Source organism: Microtus oregoni, unplaced genomic scaffold (assembly GCF_018167655.1).
Source record: "Microtus oregoni isolate MIOR12 unplaced genomic scaffold, Mior012 000000F_ref0000247, whole genome shotgun sequence".
In the NCBI taxonomy this organism is placed as follows: Eukaryota; Metazoa; Chordata; class Mammalia; order Rodentia; family Cricetidae; genus Microtus; species Microtus oregoni.
This window is the reverse complement of record NW_024543059.1, coordinates 68,194,754-68,219,006: the sequence shown is the minus strand read 5'-3', so window position 1 is coordinate 68,219,006 and position 24,253 is coordinate 68,194,754. Positions and strand designations below refer to the sequence as shown.

The following is a 24,253-nucleotide window of genomic DNA, read 5'->3' as shown; positions in this document are numbered from 1 at the left end:
TTACATTTTGAAGAGGCCAATACGGATGCCAAGATTCTGGGGTAATGATACTTACATCAGCACCTGTGTCCAGCAGGCCAGTAATAAAAATGCCATTTACACACACTCTCAGTTTAGGTCTTTGATCATTTATAGAAGTTTGCCAAAACACACGTAACTTATCTTTCTGATCATTATTGCTTGTAACAGTAGGCATGGGGCTTCCTAATTGTCCTGATGAGGCACGTTCTCTGCAGAAACTGGATATGACTGAACCATGTTTGCCATGGGGGCCTGTGAGGCCCCCCCTCTCACGTTTCCCGGCTGTATCAGGTTGCCTTGTCTATCTCTTGTAGACCTGCATTCATTCGTCCAATGTCTGCCCTTTCCACATCTTCTACATAAACCTGAAGGCTGAGTCCTCCTATTTCTGTTATTTCTAGAAGATGCATTATTATTATTATTTCTGAAAGATGCATTATTATTATTATTATTATTTCTGAAAATCCGTTGTCTACAATTCCTTTTAATATGACCCATTTTTCCACAATTAAAACATTTGGTATTCTGGTGTCTCCTTTTACCATTGGAAATTGCTTCTTCTACCCATGCTTCAGTGCCATAATCAAATGTATCAACATTGAGTGTATGCAAGACCCATTCTTCCAACGGCGCTGATCTGAGCTTTAAAGGACCCAAAATCCTTTTGCATTCCACATTTGCATTTTCATAAGCCAAAGACTCAATCATTATACGTCTTGCTTCTGGGTCAGATATTCCTATTTGTACAGCCTTAGTTAATCTTTGTAAAAAGTCACTAAAGGGTTCTCTCTGACCCTGTTTAACTCTGACAAATGATTCCATTCTCTGTCCTGGGTCTTGTACCCTGTCCCAAGCCCTTAAGGCTGCTGTAGTACACATGGAGAGTGTGTTTTCATCCAAATTAGCTTGTTCCTGAGGATCGGAAAAGAGCCCTTCACCTAGAATTTGATCTAGGGAAATGTCAATTCCCTTTGCTTTTTCCTGCTGTTCTAAGAGTCTAGCCTCTTGCCTGAATAAGCATTTCCATTTCAATTGCGGTCCACTCTCAAGTACCGCAGAGCTCAGCTGGAGCCAGTCTGAGGGGGTTGCTCTGCTTGTCGTGGCCCAAGATCTTAGCATCTCTTTAACAAAAGAGGCTTGCATCCCAAAAGTCATGACAGCCTGTTTTATTTCCTTGAGATCATTCATACGCACAGGCTCCCATGTATCCTCCTTGATGACCCTAGGGTTTTTGGAACCAATCACCTTCTCTGTTGTTATTACGGGAAAGGCAGGTAGAGCTGTAGGTAGAGCTTTGTGGAAATTGTCCCGGAGAGACTTACCCACAGATGTAGTTAAAATTTTCCTTTCTACCCTTTGCTCTTCTTCATCAGAATTTAGAAATTCCTCAATCTTTTCAATTCTATTCACCATTGCCTTCTGCAATGTCTGAATTTCCTGTCCAGAATTATGTTCCAAAGCCTTCATTGAGGATTCTAATGTATGAAGTTTGTCCGTTAGAGATAACATCTCATCTTTGGACATAATTTTTATGGCATAAACCGTGCCTTCTTGTATTGACAATCTTTCTGTCAATCTGTCATAAGCTTTAGACAAAATCCGATTGTCACATTCAGCAGTTTTGATTCTCTCAGTTAATGTTTCATTTCCTACAGAAAGGGACTGAATCTTATGGTCCAGATCAGCTGTTCCCTCTTCCATAGTAATGAATTTCTCCTTAACATCAGCCTGAAGAACTTCAACCTGATTCTTGAGAAGATTGTTATCAGCCTGGAGAACTTCAAACTGATTCTTGAGAAGATTGTTATCAGCCTGGAGAACTTCAAACTGATTCTTGAGAAGATTGTTGTCATTCTCAATTGTTTTTAAGCGTTCAATCTCTACCTTAAGAATCCTGGATTCGTCTCGTAAAGACTTTATCATATTTCTATTATCAAACCATTTGGTGCCAATGAAAACTACGAATCCCAGAAGGATCCATATATGTGGGGTGATAGACACCTCTTGTAAAATCTCCCACATGGTACAATTAAAAAAATCATTAAATTCTTGAACAGTAATGTGTTCAGACATTTTATTTATAAAAGAAAATTTTTTTTTTACCTGCAAAGATCGGTTCCTGCCAGTGGTGGTCTCTGTGTTTTTGGAGCCTGTCCTAGAACTAGCTCTTGTAGACCAGGCTGGCCTTGAACTCACAGAGATCCGCCTGTCTCTGCCTCCCAAGTGCTGGGATTGAAGGCGTGCACTACCAAGGCCTGGCAGGCCTCAAACTCACAGAGATCTGCCTGCCTCTGCTTCCCAAGTGCTGGGATTAAAGGCGTGCTCTACCACTGCCTGGCCGGCCTCAAACTTGTGATCCTCCTGCCTCTGCCTCCTTCAGCAAATCCTACCGGCGTGGGCCACCACAACCGGCCAAGTCACTTTGTAACAGACCAAATCTGACGCTGTGGCAGCTTTTGTTGCAAAACCGCAATTACTTGAGCTTCTGCTAATTCAGGCAGTGGGGTTCCGCTGCAAAACTTAGCCAAGGCAGGCAGAATGGGCCTGTGTCGCCGAGTGTGTCTCGGACTCCGCACTGGGGCCGGAGTCACGAACTGAAAAACAGCACCGGGGAGGGTGCTGTGTTAGCTAGCGGGCTACCCGCTTGAGTCGGGGGCAAAATAGCCCGACGTTGGACGCCAAAATGTAACGGCGTAAATGAATGCAGACAGAGTGTAAAAATATATATATATATAGCTTTAATGTAGAAATAGACTTACAGAACCACCGTTCCCGCGGAGACCAGGAAAGCAGAAGCAAGCGCTCGGAGCTTGCTCGCCAAATTTATAGGCAGACATTAGCCCGAGGCGAACACGCCCCTTAAGGGGCGGGACTTATCCCTACAGCCATTGGTATTGCATCTGTTTTGCTGTCCAAGAAGCTGAGGATTAGAAACAGTGTGAGGGTATAGTAGGGTCACATGTCATGAAATCACACAAGAAGTGACGCTCTTTGGGACTTTCTTGTGTAGCTTGCTACCTTCCAGGGTGATGACATTTCTATAAGTTGTTTTCTGATTAAAAAAAAAAGAATATAGCTAGAGACACCCCCTCCATCAGTTGAGAAACCACTGCCACCTCTCATGGCACCTACAAGAACTTCTGCTTGGACATACTGATTTTTAGCATCCTCATTCAAATGATACTCATGAATCTCGTAGAAGGAACTGTAGTGCCTTTTGCCATGCTGGCTAGAATAAAAGAGACTTGCCTCCAAATGCCAGTGGAACAGATATACGGTTTATAGGAGATGGAAGTTACAGAATTAATCACTTAATGTCAAATTGTATTAGTTCTAGATTCAGACGATGTGATTCAGATTCTGACTTTTGGATGAATTGCTTAACTTCTGGCATTCTGAGTAATTAGATGGAGTAAGTGCAATTCTCACCTCATGGGGACATTGATTGTGAGGCGATGCACACAAAATGTATAGAGGGGCAGCAAGTGCCATACAAATTTGGAACTTTATGCTCCACCATTTATCACATTTCACCATTTAGATAAAATGTTTTTATTCCAAGTTGATTCCAGACAGAATCAACTAATAAGGATATTGTCAACTCTCCCCTGATGAAATATAAATTCCTGAAATAATTTCACACAATATAGTATTCTAGAGGATGGATGCTGAGCTACGTTACAGTCACAATATATGCAAGTGAAAATTATGTGTGTGAATTTGCATAATTTCGAGAGTGTTTTTCAAAGTTATGTCACTTGCTTCACTAATCCATCATTTAGAGCAGTAGACACAAATGGAGAGGGAGATTTATTTAATGGTGTGACTCCCTTAATGATAGGCTGACCTACCCCCACGACTATTCATGAAACACAAATCGAACTCTATGAAGAAAGAGAACATGAAGTTGATTGGGTAGGAAAATGGGGGTGGATCTTGGAGGTGGAGGAGAGGGGAGTGAATGTTATCAAAAGATACGTACAAAATAAATTTTCAAAGAATTAATATAAGACTATTTTTGAAAGTTTATATTTAATGAAACATCTTTTTGTTTGAAAATAGTCAATATCCACTTTTTAAATTATTTTTAATGCATGGTATAGTGTTGGCTAGCCTAAATCTTGCTTTGTAGACAAGACTGGCCTAAGACTTATTATGTGACTCATAAACCTATAGATACCTGCCTCTGCATACGTGTCATCATGTGCAGCAGACCCACAAACAGTTCTAATCTTTCATAAAAATTAACTACTAGTAGGTTTGAGAGTTCGGACATGTTAGTGATGGACATTCAGTCATGATGTGGCAATGAAGCTTAGTCTTGCTTCTGTGTGTAACAGAACTGGTCCCCACACTGAACTTATGCTAGCATCAGTTTCTCTATTAGACAGTCATGAAAGTCTATGTATTGACAAGCAGTTATTCTACATGGCAATAAGAGATTTATTTTAAATGTAATACATACTATGAATTCCCATTGGGTTGTCTATGATTATGGCAACTAATATTGAAATCATAGGGTCAATAAGTAGATTTATAAACTTTAGAATTCTGTCAGGCTTCTTTCTTAATAACTGGACTCTGTTGTTCCATTACTTATTCTTTATCCATATACCTTTAATGTTATTCTTTGTGGCTGTTCACATTGCAATGGCCACGTTTCAAAATAATGCTTGAGTTATAAAAATCACACACACAACAGAGAAAACCATTTGTATAACACATTGACTTTATTTTTAACCGAAGTGGGAAAAGAAATTTGTTTTTGTGGTAAGAAGTGTGAAATTGCCCTCCTAGAGTGTTGAGCTAGTGTGAGGACACAGAGAAGTAGCTCCTGGATCCTCTCCCCAGGGCGGAGAGGCCGCGGCTGCATGCCTGGACTCTAACTCCTCTGTCTGACTCTGGCATAGCTCCTGATTAAGTTCTCTGCAAATCTGACTCTAAGAGATGTGAGTTGCCTTTTAAACCCATAGAATTAGCTTATTAGGATTTATTTATAGCAATTGCAGGATCGAGGTTGCACTAATTAATGATTCAATCATGTGACTCGATGAGCTTTTTGTGATTCTCTGTTTCTTTTGGTTTTGACAGCTTTGTTTATGTGACCTAATTTTACATAGTATTCTAAAACTTGGAAGAATTACAAAATTTAAAAAAAAAACAGAATTAAAAGAAAATGGTGTCAGTCACCTGTTATCCTGGTAACATCAGGTTACCAGGACTGGTAGAATCAGTCCACCATTTAATGGTACGTGACTCTTCAGGCATTGAGGATAATGTCTCGATGCTTTTTCCTTTCCCTGTGATCTATCTTTGGGTTAGTTAGTGGCCTTACTTTAATGTGGAAAACTGTATTTCATTGCAAGTCATCAGAGTAAAAAAAAGACACAGGGCATCCAAGATGTGCTCTGCTGCTTGAGGCATATTTACTTTTATCCTTGGAGTTCTACTTTGTTTCTCTGGTGCTGTACTGGGCTTACAGGTCACAGTCCATCACTGGGGGAAACTGAGACAGGAACTGAAGCAGGGGTCTGGTGGGTTACATTTGCTTGCCGGACCCGTGAAACTCCTCTGCCATCTTAGTTTGTATAATGGAGATTGTGCCGACTGTTGGATCATAACATTTTCCCAAATCACATTAAAGTGACCAGCAACTGTTGACTCAGATTTCCTTACATAACAACCCCCCCCCAAAAAAAAAGGTCCCATAATCCTCTACACCATCTGTCAGGTCATTCTGAACTGTTATACTTCAAATAAAAATAAATTTATTACATTGTTGGTATCCATAATTTCTCAAGTTAACTTCAGTCTAATCCTGAAAAAGTAGGAACATCGGATCATTCAGTCATTCTGAAGTTTTAAAATTTTCACAGGTCAGTAGTCATTCCAAATGGAATTTATGTGGTTGACGCGAGTGTTAACAGACCCAATCCCTCACAACACATTTATCTGAGTATTGTTCTAATAAGAAATTTTATCTAAAAATGATTGGACGTATTTGGTAACGGAATAGAGTTATCTTTTTCCCAGTTGAGCCCTGGGACCAGGTTGAGCCAGGACCTAACCATGGAGAGAAGACACTGCTCCCCGAGCCAAGAGCCCTTAGCCTTTGTTGCCAGTGGCTCCCATTTCTCTTGTGACTGAGGCAAGCAGGTTCCAGGTTCTCCAGGCAGGGTTTTCCACATCTACGAAGAGAAAGACGTTGGGCTGGATGGCGGACGCTGCTCCTTCCACAGCTCCAGTATTATGTTCTTACTCTAACAACTTCTGTACGTTTTGCCCCAAGTTGCCTTGCCTCTTCCTCATCCTGACACCTCCAAGAGCAGAGCAGGGCTCAGCTCTGGGGATTCTCACTTGGGCTGCTTGGCAGAGGGGCTTGGCACATGAAAGGCCTGTTCTGTTTGGCCAGAGATCACATCAGCAAGACGCCCTCCCATTTTCTTCTTTTATTGGCACTATTCATGTGGCACTCATTAGCAACCAGGAAGAGTTGCCCAGAGGAAAAATGGGACTATAAAAGACCTGAAAACTGCTGAGGCTCAGGGAGGGAGAGGCCCTGAGTGAGAGAACTAGGAACTGGCAGATGGAGGTGCTGGGAGGAGGCGCCCTAACAGTCCGACTGATTGGGAAGAGAGTGCCCTCCAGCCTCTAGCCCTTCTTCTGGCAGCCAGTGTGTTTCTCTGCCATGGCCATCCAACTCCATTCACCAAGCCACTTCACAGCAGGCACTGGGAAGTTTACTTTTCAAGGAAAATGGCATACTCTGCTGCTTTCTGGGAAATTTTTGCTATGAATTCATTGTCTTTTTTTTTTCTTGTACTAGTTTAGGATAATAGGAAAGTAGATATGGCCAAGAAAAATATTATTTGAACTACTGAATTCCCCTAGGCACTACACTTAAATTCCTACTTTGTCTGGCCCGCCCCTTCAGTACTTACTCATGGGATGTTGTCATTCCCTCTCAATTCTGCTCGCTCTTTCCACCCTATTAACCTGGGAGCACCCTGTAGGCTACTCAGGAAAATTATCCACTTTTAATAATAAGTTAATTAAGGAAGAAAATGCTACATTCTCTTCAGCGTCTCATGTGGAGTGGGCATGTGGCTGATAATCCAAACACAAAGTTGGTTTCAGTAAATTGTTAAGATACAAAAAAAAAAATGTTTGAGGACTCACGGAGTATTAAATGACTGGCATTAACATAGAGACTGGGACTACAGAGAGGAGCTGAGATTCTGTGTTATAGCGAAATGGCACACGGTGATACTGGTCAGCTGGCTCGTTACCCTGATGGCACTCAATTAAGATCAGTTGCCAAAACGACTTAGGAACTGTTGCCCAGAGGTCCTAAACCAAGCATCTTTGACATGAAATGAGAAGGGGTGTTGCTTGTCCACACAATATCTTATAATTTCAGAAGTATTTCTTCAAAGAAAATTTGATAAAACAGATTAGCCACAAAGAAAAAATGCAAAGAGGAGAGGCTTTTCCTGCATTTTCTTAGTAACCCTGGGGCTTGTATTTACTTGACATTTATACTGAGTTTCACATGCCCTGTAGACAGGCTCTCTTTCTTAAATGTGTGTGCACATCTACCCTGCCCACTGCACGCATGATCAGACTTCCTGTGTACTCCGGCTTTAATCCCATCCCCTGTCGTGTAATGCCTGTGTTGCATCTAACCAGCCAGCAGACAGTGTGTGAAACATCATCCATGTTTTGATCTTTTAGTGCGCAATGAAGAACAATTGTTACGGTATTATTTTGTACAATTAGCTAGGCTTTCTGGTCAGTCTTTCTTTGTTTATTAAGATGAAGAATATTTGTCTTAAAATATTGCTGTAAATAGTAAAGGCATTATTGTGTAGCCTTAAGAAATTGGAGACCTGAGAGAATGATTTAAATGATGGAGAACACACATCACAGCATGAGAATAAAGCGGTTTGTTTCCTCTCATCTCCTCTTACTGACTGCTGGCCATAAACTTCCTGACCTTGACGGAACTCTTGGACACCCATCCTTTCCCGCTCAGTCTCGCAAATGGACAGTTGTATGGAAATTTGAAGAATGCATGAATCTAAAGTTAGAATATAATTGAAAATAACAATTGAAATTTAATTTCTATAGGTCATGACAGCCTGTGATAAGAGTCTACATCATAAGCTCTTTGGCAATGTCTGCTTTATGTTCCTTATTTTACAAGTGTGGGAATGTGGGTGCATCCCTACCAGAGCATTCATTTGGATGTTAGAGAACAACCCAAGTTGTTTATCTCCTTCCTTGATTTGGGTTCAAGGGATTGAACTCAGACCATCAAGCTTGAAGGCTCATATCCTTACCCAGTAAGCCACCTACCTTGCCAGCCTCAACACACATCTTTATAGGGACTCAGTCCAACACACATCTTTATAGGGACTCAGTTTCTGTTGCCTTGTCTCTCTGTTCAGCTTCCTTACTGATCATTCCATGTCAAGAGCAGAGTTAGGCAGGAGTCACAGGGATAAATGAAATGCATACTTGGTGTGGTCATTTCAGTGTGAAATGTCCCCCTGCTTAGTGCCATGTATTCGAACACCTTGTCACAGTCAATGGCATTGTTTGAGAAAAGTTAGGGAACTTTTAAAAATTGGAGTCTTGATATAGGACTCACAACCCTGGAGACAAGATCTGATGGTTTGTAGTCTTGCCTGTGTGTGGATAAAATGTGACTGGCCAGCGTCAACTTCCTACCTCCTGCTGCCACACCTCCTCTGTCCTAGACTCAGACTCTAGAGCCAAACACCAGATCAATCCTTTCTCTTTACGTTGTTGCTGTTCATCATGTTTTATCACAGCAACAGACACAAAACAGGTGAGATGCTATTCACCCATTCACTAGATTGCATGCAGAAATACAATAAATGTGCATTAGCCCTCACTCTTAAGATGAAAAAAGCTTAACCTATCAAAGCACAGAAACACAGATGCATGTTTCCAATTTCATGAAATTAAAAGTATGAAGTTTAAACCCAGTTACACTTAAAAGAATATAGAGCCTGTAGAAATTATTGCGATGTCAGATAAAGGTTACTTGGGTAAAGGTGGGAGGTAGGCCATTCATAAAAGCACATTCCCAAAGAGCTTCCAGATCACCGTTAGCCCATGTTTGAGCCAAGATTTTATTTGATGTATATGCATTCACTTTTTTCCACTTCTATCTCTTACCTTTTATAGTAAAAATAAACAATTTGAAAACATTAGAAATTCCTGAAAATGTAGCTAATGCACCCCCACTACATGGTTGGCACGTAGCAACTGGCCGAGTGGAAAAGAGGGGGTTATCACTGGTGAGGCTTAAGCATTGTACTATAGGAAAGCTGAGGACTGTGGATGGAACTAACAAATGAGGCTTCACGCAGGCAGGACAACTTGAGCTTCGGTAGAACAGAACGGAGATGCTAAGCTTAGAAATTTAGCAATTAAACTGAAATTTATTAAAATGAAAATAAGCAATCTTATTTGGTAGAGAAGAATCTTCAAGGTCTTAAAAGTGATTAACACTTATCCGAAGCTGAATGTGTTTAATCAAAAAATATCTTAGGAAATGTTAGAAAAGAAGCCCTAGAGGAAAATGTCTGTAATCTTCTCAAATGTTTGTTATGAGAATAGTTTCTTTTGCCAAATAAAGCACCATTATCATAAGTCCTAAACAATTTCTGGATACTCTATTTCTCCACATCTCTAGAATAATGTCTATTAATGCAAAACCATTTTATACTTGTGAACTTAAATTATGCCATTTTAGATTCTCTCTCATTAAACCTTGCTTATCTGACTTCAGACACCTGCCCTGTGACACCCACCTCTGCTCAGGCTCGTCCCCTGCAGTGAGGTAGCGGTCTGCAAGATGTGACTGCCTCCAATTATTTTGGGAAAGGCATTCATTGTCCTTAATAAGCTGATGAATCTGGGGATGATAGCGGCCTCGGAGTGTCATCTCACTCAGCTCAAGATGATGCTGCAGAGTTAAGGCTAGCTGGACCACTCAGTTTTCCTAGTCTCCCAGAAATGCTGAGAGAAAGACAAGGCAGGATCTTAAGCCCATATTCAGGTTTATTTGCTGTGATTCTTTTTATTTTATTTTATTTTTATTTGTTTGCTGTGTTTCTTGGTGCAGAAGACAAGAAATCATTATCTGGAACAACATTTTCAACTATCTCACAGACTTTCAATTCTTTTTAAATTTTAACTTTCCTAGAACCCCATCTAAAACAGGGTAGAAATACTTTAAAAAGTATTTGCAAAGTGATGAAACATTTATCAAAAGCATGCTTCAGCAAATCAGTGTGCCTTGTTTACCAGTGGAGTTCTTCAGTACCAAAGCATTTCTTGCTTGGATTTGAATAACAATATTGTAGCACTTGAGTATCCATTGGGAAATACAAAAAAAAAAAAATTATGTTATCTTTACGAATCCCTAAAAGCCAGACAATGAGGTAGATGTTGTTTTAAACTTTACTAAACTTCTAAATTCTTTTTTAAAATTTTGTTTTTCATCTATGCATATATGTACGTACCTATGAGCGTAGGTGGCAAGGGGTTCAGAAGAGGGCATCAGATCTCCTGGAGCTGAGGTTATAGGTGGATGTGAGCCAATCAGCGTAGGTGCCCGGAACTGAACTCAGATCATCTGCACCATCAATATGTGCCTTTAACCATTGTGTTATCTCTGCAGCCCAGAATGTGAGAAAACGTGAGTGAGACTACAAGTACCTTGAAAGTGATGCTAAATTATGTATATTAATAAGGAGAAAAATAGCACAGGCAAATTAAATTTAGAAGTTTTAGCCAGGAAGTAGTTGTATTTTCCTGTGACTTTAAAATAGTTGAATATTGACATCTAAAAACTAACTAACCTATGAAAAATAATTTATGCACACAGTATGGGTACTCAAAGACATTCTTAAAAATCTTGAGCAGTTCACCTACAAAACGCACAAAATGTGAGCATTGTGATTATAAGATACAAACATAAATCATCTTAGTTGATAAGTAACTGTGTAAATGGAGACTATGCTTTTATTTCCCAGCTTCCAAGTCCCAAATAATTACACAGAACCATATTGATTACAGCAATGTAATAGTGTCATTAATACAGTAACTATACGATAGCTACTATTATATTGTTATGTAATATAGTAACTATATTAAGTATAACACTGTTTGACCAGTGGCTCAGGCAATTTCTAGCTAGCTCTTACATCTTAAATTAACCCATTTCTATTAATCTGTGTATTGCTACGAGGCTGTGGCTTACTGGTAATGTTCTGGCATCTTTCTCCTTCAGCAGCTACATGGCATCTCTTTGACTCTGCCTACTCTCTTTGTTTGAATTTCCCACCTGGCTTTACTCTGTTAAGTCATTGGCCTAAACAACTTTATTTATCAATCAATAAAAGCAACACATATACAGAAGGACATCCTACATCATAACTATGATTTCTATCATTTCATAACACAGTCCCAAAACATATTGGACATTGAGTAACTATGTTGGGGGAAACAACTATTAAGTGTCTCATTGTGGGCTCTAGGAACTGTCTGTACAGAGTTCTGGGGAAATGATTACAGAGAGTACAACTGAACTTTAGTGGAAGAAAAACCATTTGCATTCTAGAGGGGCTTTCTTAAATAAAAAGAGGGAGATAAAACACCTGGACAACTTACAAGTAGATATAAAAATGCCTTAATTAAGAGAGAGCTTGGAATTCAGCTTTTCCAGTGGAAAGCCATAGGAATTAGGATAAGTAGGTTCTAATAAATAAATAAATATTTTTAAAAAACTGCACAGATTCCTCTAGGATGCAGAAATTCATGTTTTAAAATCTGATCGTCTTTGTCCTTAGTGATTTGTCGTAGCCAGTCTCAGCACACACACTGGTCTATGTCTGGTGGTATTCTTGAATCTGAGTGAGTCATTTCTACAGTGTGTCTGAACTGAGTTGTACAACTAGCAAAGTACAATGAAGGTCCATAGTAACAAGCTGTTTTCTACCTTGGTTTCTTGGATTGCTTTATCTGGGAGAAGAATCAAGGAACTTCATGGTGATCACCAATAGAGAAAAAGGCAGGATCTACATAATCAGCCATTGTCTTCTATGTGGACTCTTCTAGTTCACCCTACATTTAGCCTTGCCAGTCCCGGTCAACATCTGGCAGGGGTCAGAGAGCAATGCAAACAAAACCACAATTGTTCAAAGCGTTTGTCAAACTGCCCGGCAAAGAGGAATACTAGATGGTTGTGTAGGGATAAATTACAATGCAATATGAGCAGCTTAATACAGCTGCTGTCAATGAAAACTTGCTCTATATATAAATTTTTGAGACAAATTTATTTCAATGTTATGAAATATCATTTCACCTCCTCCTTTGTCTCCTCCTGGAATTCAATTTACACCTTTACCAATGTTAGTTTTCTTTGATGACTTTACTCTTGCTTAAAATTAAAAGAGTAAAAATGAAATTCACACTGGTATAAGAATCAAATCATTGTTGAAGACATATCAGTGGTTAGTCCTAGTTTTTGTTTAGTATAACTTTATCATAGTTTGAACATAAAATGTCACCTTTATTCCCAAACTTAGGTTTTCTTTTGTATTTTGATGATTTACTGCTTTCTTTATTTATTTCTTGTACCATTCTGCCTTTTTCTAGTTTTACCTTTATATTTTGGGTTTTCCTTCACGTTTATTCCTTCTAAACTTCGTCCTACAAATATACAGTAATTTCTCTAATTCTCTTTTTGCCTATTGTCTTTTTCTCTATTTTTTCAAGATACTTTAAAATGTTTAATTTACTGCTCTTTGGAAACTTAATTCCATTTACTCTTTCTAAGGTAAAGATCAGATTTCTTTGAAGACTGGTTGATAGCTGTAGCCCTAGATAAAGTATTTAGTGGTTTATGGGTTAATTTGTTTTGCTGCTAGGTAGTTATGATGTATGAAATGAGAAATCAAGTCTTACTCGAGCCTGTCTAGATTGTTGTAGGCCTTTTGGCTCCTTTTCGTGTAAAATATTTCCTCTGTATTGGCATATGAAACATTAATGACTGTCAATTAACTGTTCAGCCCTTATTTTCTACTTGTTATCAGGGTTTAAAATCACACTGATCTTTGGGACCATGTGCCTTTAGATCTCAAAGGAAGTGAATACAATTCATGCTAGAATTTGAGAAAGAGAAACTCATTTTTCCCTCAGATAGAGAAGCTATCTGATTTGGTGATTTGGTGCAGTACAACATCCATGCCTGCATGGCAGTGGGAAGATTTTCTCACGAGTACCATTTCCAGTTTAAAATAGCACAATTAATGTCACTAGATGGTTTAAATAATCATAGAACTTAGAATAATAGTGATCCAAATTTCAATATGCTTCTGGTTTCTAAAGCGCATTATGTGTGATTGGTATTCTCATGTTTTTACTATGTTCTAACACTCACTGATTTCTATTTTAAAGCTGAGAAAGCATGAATCAATTTGAAGACATCATAACTAAATTTTATATCAAAAATCCAATGATCCCAATTTAGTTGTAAATGCCTATAATCTGAGACCTCAAGAAGCAAAGACAGGAAGAAAGTGATTTTGAGGTTGGCCTGTTATAGAGAAAATTGAAGACTAGCCCAAACTACCTAATGAGGATATACCTGAAAATAATAATTAGCAATAACAATGATGCCTACTCTATACTGATGACTGGAGAAATAGATAAGTGGTAAAATATTTGCTTCCAAACACACACACACACACACACACACACACACACACACACACACACACTTCTCCAGTGACTCTTAATAGTATTTATTTTTGTGATTACTTCTATCAAGATCTGTAATGTCATTTTACTTTGTATATCATAGTATTACATATTATAAAGTGAATTGATTTAAAAAAAAAAAAGATGAACTGACATTAAGAAAACAGGAGTCAGGAAGTAATACGTAAAGAAAAAAGCTATGAAAAGCCAGGTAGTAGTAAGAATCCAAGTGGGACATGAGTAGCTGGAATTGGTAACCCAAGTTCCTAAGAACTCAAACCTTAGTAGGCTGCTGCAGGCATATTTGACAGTTCATTTGCCAGCTCTGTTTCTCTCACTGGGGCCTGTGGCAGCAGCGGAGGGTTTGCTAATGCATTGATGCTTAGTCAACAGCTCCTCTGGATGCACAAAGTGCATCTCACTTCAGCCTTTATCGCAGAAGGAGAGTGATGTCATCTGACATTGCCATCTCACTAGAGACAGGAAAATGCAGCAGACTCACGAAATGCTCCATCAGTTATCCCCAGATGTTAAAATGGCCCTCTCCTTAAAGGACCATAAATCCAAACTTATACTATATTCCATCCTATTCAGGTCACAAAGAGCTGAGGTCTCCTTCCAAACAGTAACAAATAATGAAATAATGCTTTAAAAATAAGCATAAACCCGGAGTAGGTCACGTGTTCATTGTAAATTCAATGCAGTTCTTTATTCTTCCGTTTTTATGAGATGTAAATTCGACCTTAAAGGTTAGAATAATTATTGCGGCATTATACATATTCAATCCAATTCCAACAAAGCTTAATTATGTCTATCATTTAATAAACATTAAGGACCGAATGGCAGACACCTCACTGGTAGCCAAAGACACACACAGATACCTGCAAATGTCACTAAGATTGTCTGAAAATTAATAATTCTCACATTTTTCATAACTCTAAACTTTTAAAATATTTAATTATATCAAACTTATTCCAGAGGGCTGAATTCATGGTATATTGATAATATGATATTACACATATTTTGATTTTCTCTTATGTATGTCTCTGTTTCTATATCAGGAAAGTAAATTTAATAGCTATAAAGTGAATTTATCTTCCAAAATGAACAAAATCAACTCATAAATGTTCCCTGTAATGTACTTCTGGCTTCAGACATAGAAAACCTCATAAAAGACATCCCTCAGTGCTGGTGCTGCCCAGATTGGGTAGCCCGTCCCAGAGCTCCAGAGCCCGTTTCTTTGGATTATCCTCTTATAGATGTAAAGCATCATTTCCAGCCAACGGCGTGCAGGACAGCTACAGAGGCAAGTTACAATTACCCTCTGCCTCCCAAACACAAAGCTATGACACAGAAGGCATGTGCTTCTGGATTTGGTAGATGATATTTAGTTGAATAAGAAAAGGATTTTAGATACCATCAATGGCGCCTATGCTTCTTCATTCTTTGATACACGACCGTGAGTCTGAAAATGTACACTGAGCCCTTGGGAAATGTCTGGAAGTGTGACACGCGATGGGACGTGTTCTCACACTTGCCTTTTATTGCCAGCTTTCTGCATCCATCAAGTAGTGTGTCTCTGTTCTTTAGGGCAAGTCCTTTAGCTTTGCTTTGGCAGGAACCAAAATATGCTTTCCCTTTCTTCCATGCATAGCAGATAAAAAAAAAAAAAAGACTTAACTAAAGGCCTGGTGCATATTTCCAATTGCTAGTGAAGGCAAGCAGGTTGCCACCAGAGAGAGGCAGAGTGAAGGGCACACTTTAGATGTCTCTGCTACTGACTTGCAGTAACGTTCCATCTCAACCCTGGAAGATTTTTTTCCTCCTGCATTCTAAGGATAAAAAGTAGCTTCCAGTTTTCAGTGAATTCAGTTCTTTAGCTCTTTCTTCTACCTTTGGTTCTGGGCATCATTTTAAATGTGTAAGATCTTCTACTATAAGGACTCTGACCTCGGGGTTTTTAATAAACACCATTCCACCCAAGTCTTTGTCTTGGAGACAGACCTTCAGGGGGCTTTGTTTTTCTAGTGAAAACTGGAAGGCACTATCATAGAATGAGTCCCCCTAGATGAGTCCTGAGGTCTGTTTGAGTCAATTAGAAAGGAAAGCATGCAGTACATGTCTTATTTTCCTTGCCAGTGAACGTAGGCCTCCAGCCCCATATTCTCAGCAGACTATCAGGATGTGTGCTTGCCAGCCTGGTACTGAGACCTACCTTATCCTGGAAACATGTCAATCGCCTACCATTAAGTTAAAAAAAAAAATTCTGTGGTAATGAGGGCTGCATCTGCCCCACACCATGCAGAGTTATTTTTTAAAACGTGAGATGCAATTAACCCACAAGTGACTTCTTCAGTGGCATCTTTAGAAAATTTTTCAGAACATTTATTCCTTAAAGATAATATACTCTTGCAAAGCTAATCTCTAAAATCATAGAGCAGAAAAAAACACAAAGTCATCTCTGTTCTTGGCTAAGTACCTGATGTTCTCCCGCTGAGCATGTGGTCAGACCGGTTTTCTATCTGTGCTGTGAGCAGGAGAACACACACAGAGAAAGAAAAGGAAGACCTCTGTGCTGGAACTCAGGACTGGTCTGTGCTGCAACCAAAGGGCTGTAACTCTCCTGCCCAGGAACATCTGCTGTTTTAACTATAAATTATGTCACAACCATTTAAAGTGATTCTCTATCGGAAGGGAATGACTCAGAAAAAATAATATTTCTGACTCAGTTCTGGGATGCTATTTAAGGCCCAGAGTAGTCAGACCAACATCACTGCTGAAGATGCACTATCTGAAGATCTATGGCAACGTCTCTCTCTCAATTTGGGGAAGAGAAGCACCCCATTTCCATACAAAAATACCCAAGACTTCTAGGGACGTCATAGTAAAACCCACTGAACGAGTTAAGAGAAATTAAACGCTACTAATTACTTAAAGATTTGTTCTTTCCATTTTTTATTGCTTTTTTTTGAACTATGTATTTTTCTCTGCTCTGCTCCCCTCTCCTTTCACCCTCTCCACGATCCCCACACTCCCAATTGACTCAGGAGATCTTGTCTTTTTCTACTTCCCATGTAGATTAGATCCATGTATGTCTCTCTTAGGGTCCACTTTGTTGTCTAGCAATTTCTTCTCTCTTGTTCTCACTTTTTTCTTGAGGTCTTGTAGTCTGGTTACAGATGTCTTTGTGAAATCCCCTTGGGGTAAAATCAATGTGAAGACCCTTGTGCTTCCTGTAAGTGGAGGTTGGTATCTTTCCACAGATGAGGGAATTTTCAGCTATTATTTCCATAATTTTTTCTAGCCTTTTCTCTCTTTTTCTCCTCCTTCTTAAATTAATATTGCATACAGATATATCTTCTTGAAGGTTTATAATCCCTGAACAATTATTTGTGTGTGTGTGTGTGTGTGTTTGTTCCTCAAATCTGATGATATAAATATAAAATGTCTTCAAGCTCTCTGCTCTTGTCATCCGTTTGTTATGCTGCTGACCTTTTGGCTTCTTTCACTTTAATCACTATGTTACCCATCTCTAGAATTTCACTTTTTTGTCATTGCTCCATTTTCCTATCAAAGTTCGCATTTTGTTCATGCATTGTTTATCAATATTGCTGCAGCAGTGACCTTTCTCCTCTGTGGGGTCTTAGGATGAGCTTTGGAACCATATGAAACATGAATAAACTCTTGACATCTGGTTCTATAGCACATCTGGTTCCTCAGAGAAGCAATAATATCTAATACTGTGCAGTGCTGTAGTAGAAGTCGACGCATCAATGAATGAAACAGAATATAAACCCAGAATGAACACAGACGCTATGGCTTTCAGCAACAGCACCAAGTAAACACATTTGAAAGGAGCTAGATAGCCATTTGTCAAAGAATTAAATTGGACCCTTGTCTCACACCATATGCAAAAATCAACATAAAATAGATTAAATCTTATATGTAAGACCTGAAACTGTGTAACAATGTTAGGGAAACATGCAGAGAAAACTGCGGGGGCACAGTACAGGTAGGTATGGCTCCATGCAAGCCGGTGCTGCGCCACCTCACCTACACGGACACAATCCTACTGAAAGAAGCCAAGGGAGCACAGTGGACACAGAGGCATGGAGATGGAGAAAATGTGGCTGGAACGGAAGAGGACAGGCTCTCAATTGGACTAGAAGAATATCTTTGAGATTTTTTGAGAGATTGATATTACAAAATATGTATTATACACTTTAACATTACTATGAGTAAATTTTAAAGATTAATCCACAGAATATTACGTATTTGAGGTGGTTATTATTTTCATTAACCTTATTTAACTATTCCATTGTGCTTAGGAGTTGTAACATCATTTTCTGCCCCCTGTAAATACATCCAGCTGTAATTTGTCTTTGTGCAATCAGGACAAGAAAAGATTATCTTTAATTTTTTTCAGAAAATGAGAAAAACTCCTTCTTTTTCAATTTTACCCTTTTTTTCACCAGAAGTAAGCTTTTGGCTGCTAAAAAGGGGCTTTTTAATTCAACTAGGACTTGGAGAAAATGGAAATTGGAGCAGGTGATTCACAAGATACCCCCAGCTCCGACAAATACTGCGCCCAAACTTCAAAAGTGTGCCCTTGCCATTTCGTGTGTGAAAGTCAATGCTCCTGACTCCTCCAGTGGTCTGTGAGTCAAAAGTCTTGGGTGGAATTTCCTGGAGAATTTGGGGAGAAGGTTGATGGACACAGGAACTCAATGAGAGTTATATGCTGAAGGTGTGGATTGATAAAACCAGGTATAGCACTTGGCTAGCTACAGCCTCTGGGTTCCCGGGCTGGCACAAGGGCAGAGCTCTCATAGGAGAGACACCAGGACTGATCCTGAGATGACCTAAGGGCCCTGCCTGTAACATTTGACAGAGCTAATAAGATGCCAAGCCCTAGCATCTTGTGACCAGGCAGATGCCAACCGAGCTCCTCAGAATCAGTTCTTTTCCAGGAGGAAAGAAGTCCTAGTGCAGTCCTGTCTGAAAGTCAGAGAGTACATGAGGGTCGTTCCTTGTCCCTCCCACTCAGACTTATGACTATTAAACATAACCACCATTGCCAAGGTGTGTGCCTAAGGGGTGGATACTCATCAATCAAACTCGGCACAAAATAGAAAAAGTTTTGTAATAAATCTCCAAGCCTAAACTATCTCATTATTAAACATGAACTTCAACAAATCCCATTTGCAAACGGAACGTCTCTGGCATCGTCCCCTAGAATTGAGTGGAATACTGGGTGGGTGGAGAGAATTGGCCCTATAATGCCTCTGACCCGCCAAGCCACTCCACTAGTCAGCCGAATGCCTCAGAGCCTCAGGTCCATTTGCAGATAATGTTTTGTGTTTAACAAACTCGCCAATGCAGCGCTGAGCCCTGTTCTCCCCAGAGGGGCCAGGTGGCTGAGACACCTGTCCATGCCTGCAGCCTGCCAGGCTTGGCACTTCCTCCCCACTGCACAGATGGCTGGAGACCCGAGGAGATGGCTCTTTCAGGTGCAGAATTTCTCCACTTATCTAAGAATTTTCCAGAGAGGGATAAGATTTTCCTGTTAGCTATCTTTCCACCCCATTCATTTCAAGTAAGAAGTCTAAGCACTCATAACTTCAGGAGTATATTTTTAGCTTAATTGAGAATGTAAATCAAAAGCCTGTTTTTCAAGTTTTCAATAGCTTTGAAGTTCCATTTTAAAATGGGATTTTCCTGTCTTTATTTCCCAAAGATTTAAGGGTGCCAAACACAATCAAGGGCCCACCCCTTCAAGGTGCCCCTATGGCCTCAAATTTACTTGTTACTTTTGAATTCCCCTCTCATTTGCATATGAAATATATATTTCCATGTTATGCTTCATGTTCCAATTCCTCTCAAAATCTCTCCTGCAAACATTTATTGATCATTGTAGGTATGCTATGTCACTACACTGTATACAACCACATCTGCACAGTATGATCATACAGCGAAATTTCTGTGGTGGAACTCTGGCTTCCTCTAGATAGAACCCCTACATTTTAGCACTTAGTGACATAGGTGTTTATCAAGTTAAATGGCTCTTTAGCTAGCAAATATCTCATTAATTTCTTATGAGAAATGAAATTTAAGAACGATGTAAAGATACCATTTGATTGCAGCATTGTACATTAAGTTTTTTCTGTTGGAGGAAGGCCTGCTCGTTCGTCCCAGATGCCGAGAACCAAAATAATCACACAGAAATTGTGTTAATTTCTCTCTCTCTCTCTCTCTCTCTCTCTCTCTCTCTCTCTCTCTCTCCCTCTCTCCAGCTAGGCTGTTCAGTGGCCTCTTTCAGCAGTTCACACCTTGAGAATCTCACTTCCCCAGATATGTGACATTTTGTTTACCTCTGAGCTCAGACCACCACCACTCCTGCCCTGATTTTGGAGGGAATGTTTCAATTCAGAGGAAATAAATGGCTAGACAAACCTTAACATCATACAATAAAGATTGCAGAAATGCTAACAAGCTGAATTGTCTTTTAACCAGTTGTCCCTGTGAACTTTGGAAACAACCTTTAAAAAATTCGTTTTCTAAGCAAGAAAATTCAAAAGTAATGCTACCTTAGGATGCAAAAACAGACTCCATCCTGAATTTGACCAAGGCAGTCACTTAAGATGCTTTTTACAATTCAGGTTTTTTTTTTTTGTTTTGTTTTTTTTGTTTTTTTTTTTTTTTTGGACAAATATTCTACAAAGAACTTCTTAAAAGAATTAACACTGCTAGGTAACCCTTTCTCAATACACAAACAAATCCTTACTTATTTTTAATTACTGCCAGTATTTGCAGAACACAGCCCCATAGCCCACAGTGACAACCTGTGTTGCTATTATGATCCCTACCAGACTCAAAGGTATTTGAGGTTGGTGCCAGGAGGAATATAACAGAGCCTTTTAGTCTATCAGAACATGATTTTCATGTAAATCGTCATTCTATGTGTGTTGAGTAAGAAAGGGAACAAGAAACACCTCTGGAGATAGCAATGGTGTTTGGAAAGCAAGATTGTTCCCGTTTAGAAAGTCTGCATACAGGGCTCATCCAAGCTATTTACTAGTAAATTTAGTAGTCTAAACGGGTATGTTTACTTGTCTTTGAGTAATTTATACACTTAAAACTAGATTTAGAAGTCGTGTTAGATCATAAAATGAAAGACTAAAAGGAAGATGCATAGCTCCAAGATGTGTGTGTGTGGGGGGGGGGGGGGGGGGGGGGGGATCTGGTCGAGACCCATCTGGTCCGGTCTGGTCCCCGTCGAGACCGGTAGTTCCACGTAGATGTGTTCCAGTGTTCCAGCTCCCTCCTGAATCCTGGGGCTGGAAGGCCAGATGAAAGGTGTGAGATTTACTTCCAGAGAGGAAAAAGCTTTTGACTTGATTTCCATAGAGCCTGTGAAAACGTAGCTCTTTTCTGTACGTGCTAAACACATCCCTGTGTGTCAAGCAGTTTCATTTACTGTGTTCATAAACAGAGTCGGTGCTAAGAGTTAACCCTTCCGAGCATCAGCGCTGTGAAATGAACAGCAAATGCATCTGCCTCCGGACATCAGAGACTCTGCAGCTGTCTGACATGCCAATATTTCTTTGTCTCCGACTCAAAGGAAATTTTACATACAAAGTAAATTTGAGATTCCGTGCTGATACACATTTACTGCCAGGACATTTCTAGTTCAGAATATGAACCGAAGTCCTCATTGCTCTAGGTCCGTCCGCTGTGCACAACCTACTCTACACACTGTACAAACCGAGGCACGACCGAGAGTAATGTCTTCCCCCCGTGACTGATTTTTCTACACCCCGATGACATTTTTTACTGCATTTATGCCGTGTGCCCACAGTCTCACTTCTGTGGAGAGCCTGTGCGTTTGTAGTTGTTCTAGGCGAGGAACATTCCCACTTCTGGTGGAAGATACTTACGCGCGCGCGCACACAAGGAAGGGGATTCAGAGAACAGACTCTCTTGGACTATCAAATCTTGTGTTTCACTTTGGAAACATGATGAAGCCGTGTTGATTTCCCCAGTTCTGCCGGTTACAGACTGGTTCCCTCATCTGTGTTAAAGGATTAGCATTACAAAAAAGTATCTAATGTGGACTAAAATTCTCAAGCATAAGTACAACTTAGAAAAATAAGCAATTTGAAAATATGGATTTATGATAGCCCCAGATGTAAACTATTACAGTTGTTTAATTTCTTTAAAGTTTATTGTTTTTCTTGGTTAAGGTCTCACTCTCTCTCACACGTATGCATACATATATGACACAGTAAATATTTAAAAAACATAAAGCACAAACACTAACAAATATAAGCTTTATGTATATAATATATACAAAATGGATGTATATATAACAAACACATAGAAATTATATGGTATATAAATATATTTCATATAAATGACAAATAATAGATTATATATAAAATATTAATTTATGCTTTACATATGGACAATATAAAATAGAAGATATTTTGTAAGAGAGGAAAAGCAAAAATAAAAAAGGATGTATAAACAAATATTGACATTTTAGTAATGATTGCCTTCAGTGTGCTATGAAAATATCTAGCAAACTATCCATTGCCAGAGAATGCACATTTAGTTATATTCGCTGGTGGAATTAGTTACAGTAAAAATAGTATCGAATTTCAAATGTAACACGTGTTCTTCATTTGTCATCTTAGCTATTACGTAACTCTAGACATACAGACAACTCTGGCCATCCTCTAGATTACACACCATTGTGAGAAGCGGGTGGCCCTGGGGGACAAATACTGAGCTATGATCAGTTGCTTACAACTGGAAATCGATCATGAATCTACTCTCTACTAACTGGGCGAAGAGAATATATGCTATCGTGGATATCATATCACAATAAATATCACATATATGTGTGACAGATACATAAATGATAGAGATAGATTATAGTTAGAGATACATTCATACTCAATTATGCTAATTTACTATAGTTAACTATATTAGTCTGTTGATTGAAAAAATAAATATTAATGAAATTACTTAAACATGTCTCTTTCAGATGTTCAAAATAAATCGGCCTCATCACTGCCAGAAACTTCTACAACAAAATTATCTGTCACAACCCCAGGCAACATGTCAGTAACAAACCCTGTTAACAACGCAAAGAATGGAACAACTCCTACAGGTAGGACCTTCCTATGAGGATGTAGTATCCCTTTTAAAAGCAAAATTAGTAGATGCTATATATGTACTCTGGAGAAATATTGTTATAAAGCTAAGTAATACTTCACTATTTACAAATTCCTGTATAGTTTGGAGGCCTTGCCGTGTTTCCTTAATGATATTCTTTTAGATCATTTCTTGTTTGGGAAAGGTTCTATTGTGATTGTTACATAAACAAAGTTTATTTTTAGAGAAGAAAACAATTATCATACCTAAGTCATAAAAATATCCTTGCAAATCTCTCAGTTCTCCACTTAAACATGGCACAGCCAACAATTGGAAGCCGTACAAACTGACAGACTTTGTTGGTCATAGGTGCTAATAATAGATTTAGTTTGGAGATTTCTGTAACACATTTATCACAATTGTTACTGGATGGAGCAGCAACTATGTCAAAAATTTTGGCTAAGTATTGAAGGAGGATACTTAACCATCTTAGTTAAGGTTTCCATGCTGTGAAGAGACACCATGTCCACAGCAACGCTTATAAAGCAAAATGTGTCATTGAGGCTGACTTACTGTTTCAGAGGTTCAATCAATTATCATCATGGCAAGAAGTATGGCAGCCTGCAGGCAGACATGGAGCTGGAGAAGGAGCTGAGAGCTCTATAGCTTGGTCCACAGGCAACAGGAAGTGAACTGTCTATCACACTAAGTGTAGCTTCAGCATGTATGAGACCTTAGAGCCCGCTGTCATAGTGATCCATTTCCTCCAACAAGGCCACACCTACTCCAACAAGGCCACACCTCCTCAGAGTGCCACTCTCTAGGCCAAGCATTCAAACACCTGAGTCCATGGGGGCCATCCTACTCAAACCACAGTAACCATCTTTGAAAATTTGAAATGTCCCTGCGACTGGTGGCACATGCCTTTAATCCCATCACTTGGGAGGCAGAGGCAGGTAAATCCCAGTGGGTGTGAGGACAACCTATTCTGCATATCGAATTCCAGGGTAGCCAGAGCTAATCAGAGAGAGCCTGTCTCAGAAAGAAATAAAACGGGAGAAAAAGAAAAGCCATTATAATCACTCGACTAAAAATACAAACACTTCAAGGTAATGTTTGCCACATTGTTTACCTTGTAACATAAGGGGAAAATATATAAATAGGGTTATCTCATTCAGGCTCGGTATCCAAAAGGATAAAAAATAAACTTGCTAGCTAATTGCTAGAAATTTGAATGTTTAGAATGAATGGATGGCTGTATTTCTCAGCTCTG

At 39.3% G+C, this 24,253-nt stretch overlaps 1 protein-coding gene across 2 annotated transcripts in view; it reads left to right on the top strand.

The window, feature by feature from the left end:
* Emcn (endomucin) overlaps window positions 1–24,253 on the top strand; it is an 88,019-nt gene that overhangs the window by 8,975 nt on the left and 54,791 nt on the right. For both annotated transcript variants that reach the window (XM_041653931.1, XM_041653922.1), the window contains exon 2: window positions 22,871–22,996. In XM_041653931.1, the coding sequence (XP_041509865.1) occupies window positions 22,871–22,996 (126 nt within the window). The remainder of the gene's footprint in view (window positions 1–22,870; window positions 22,997–24,253) is intronic.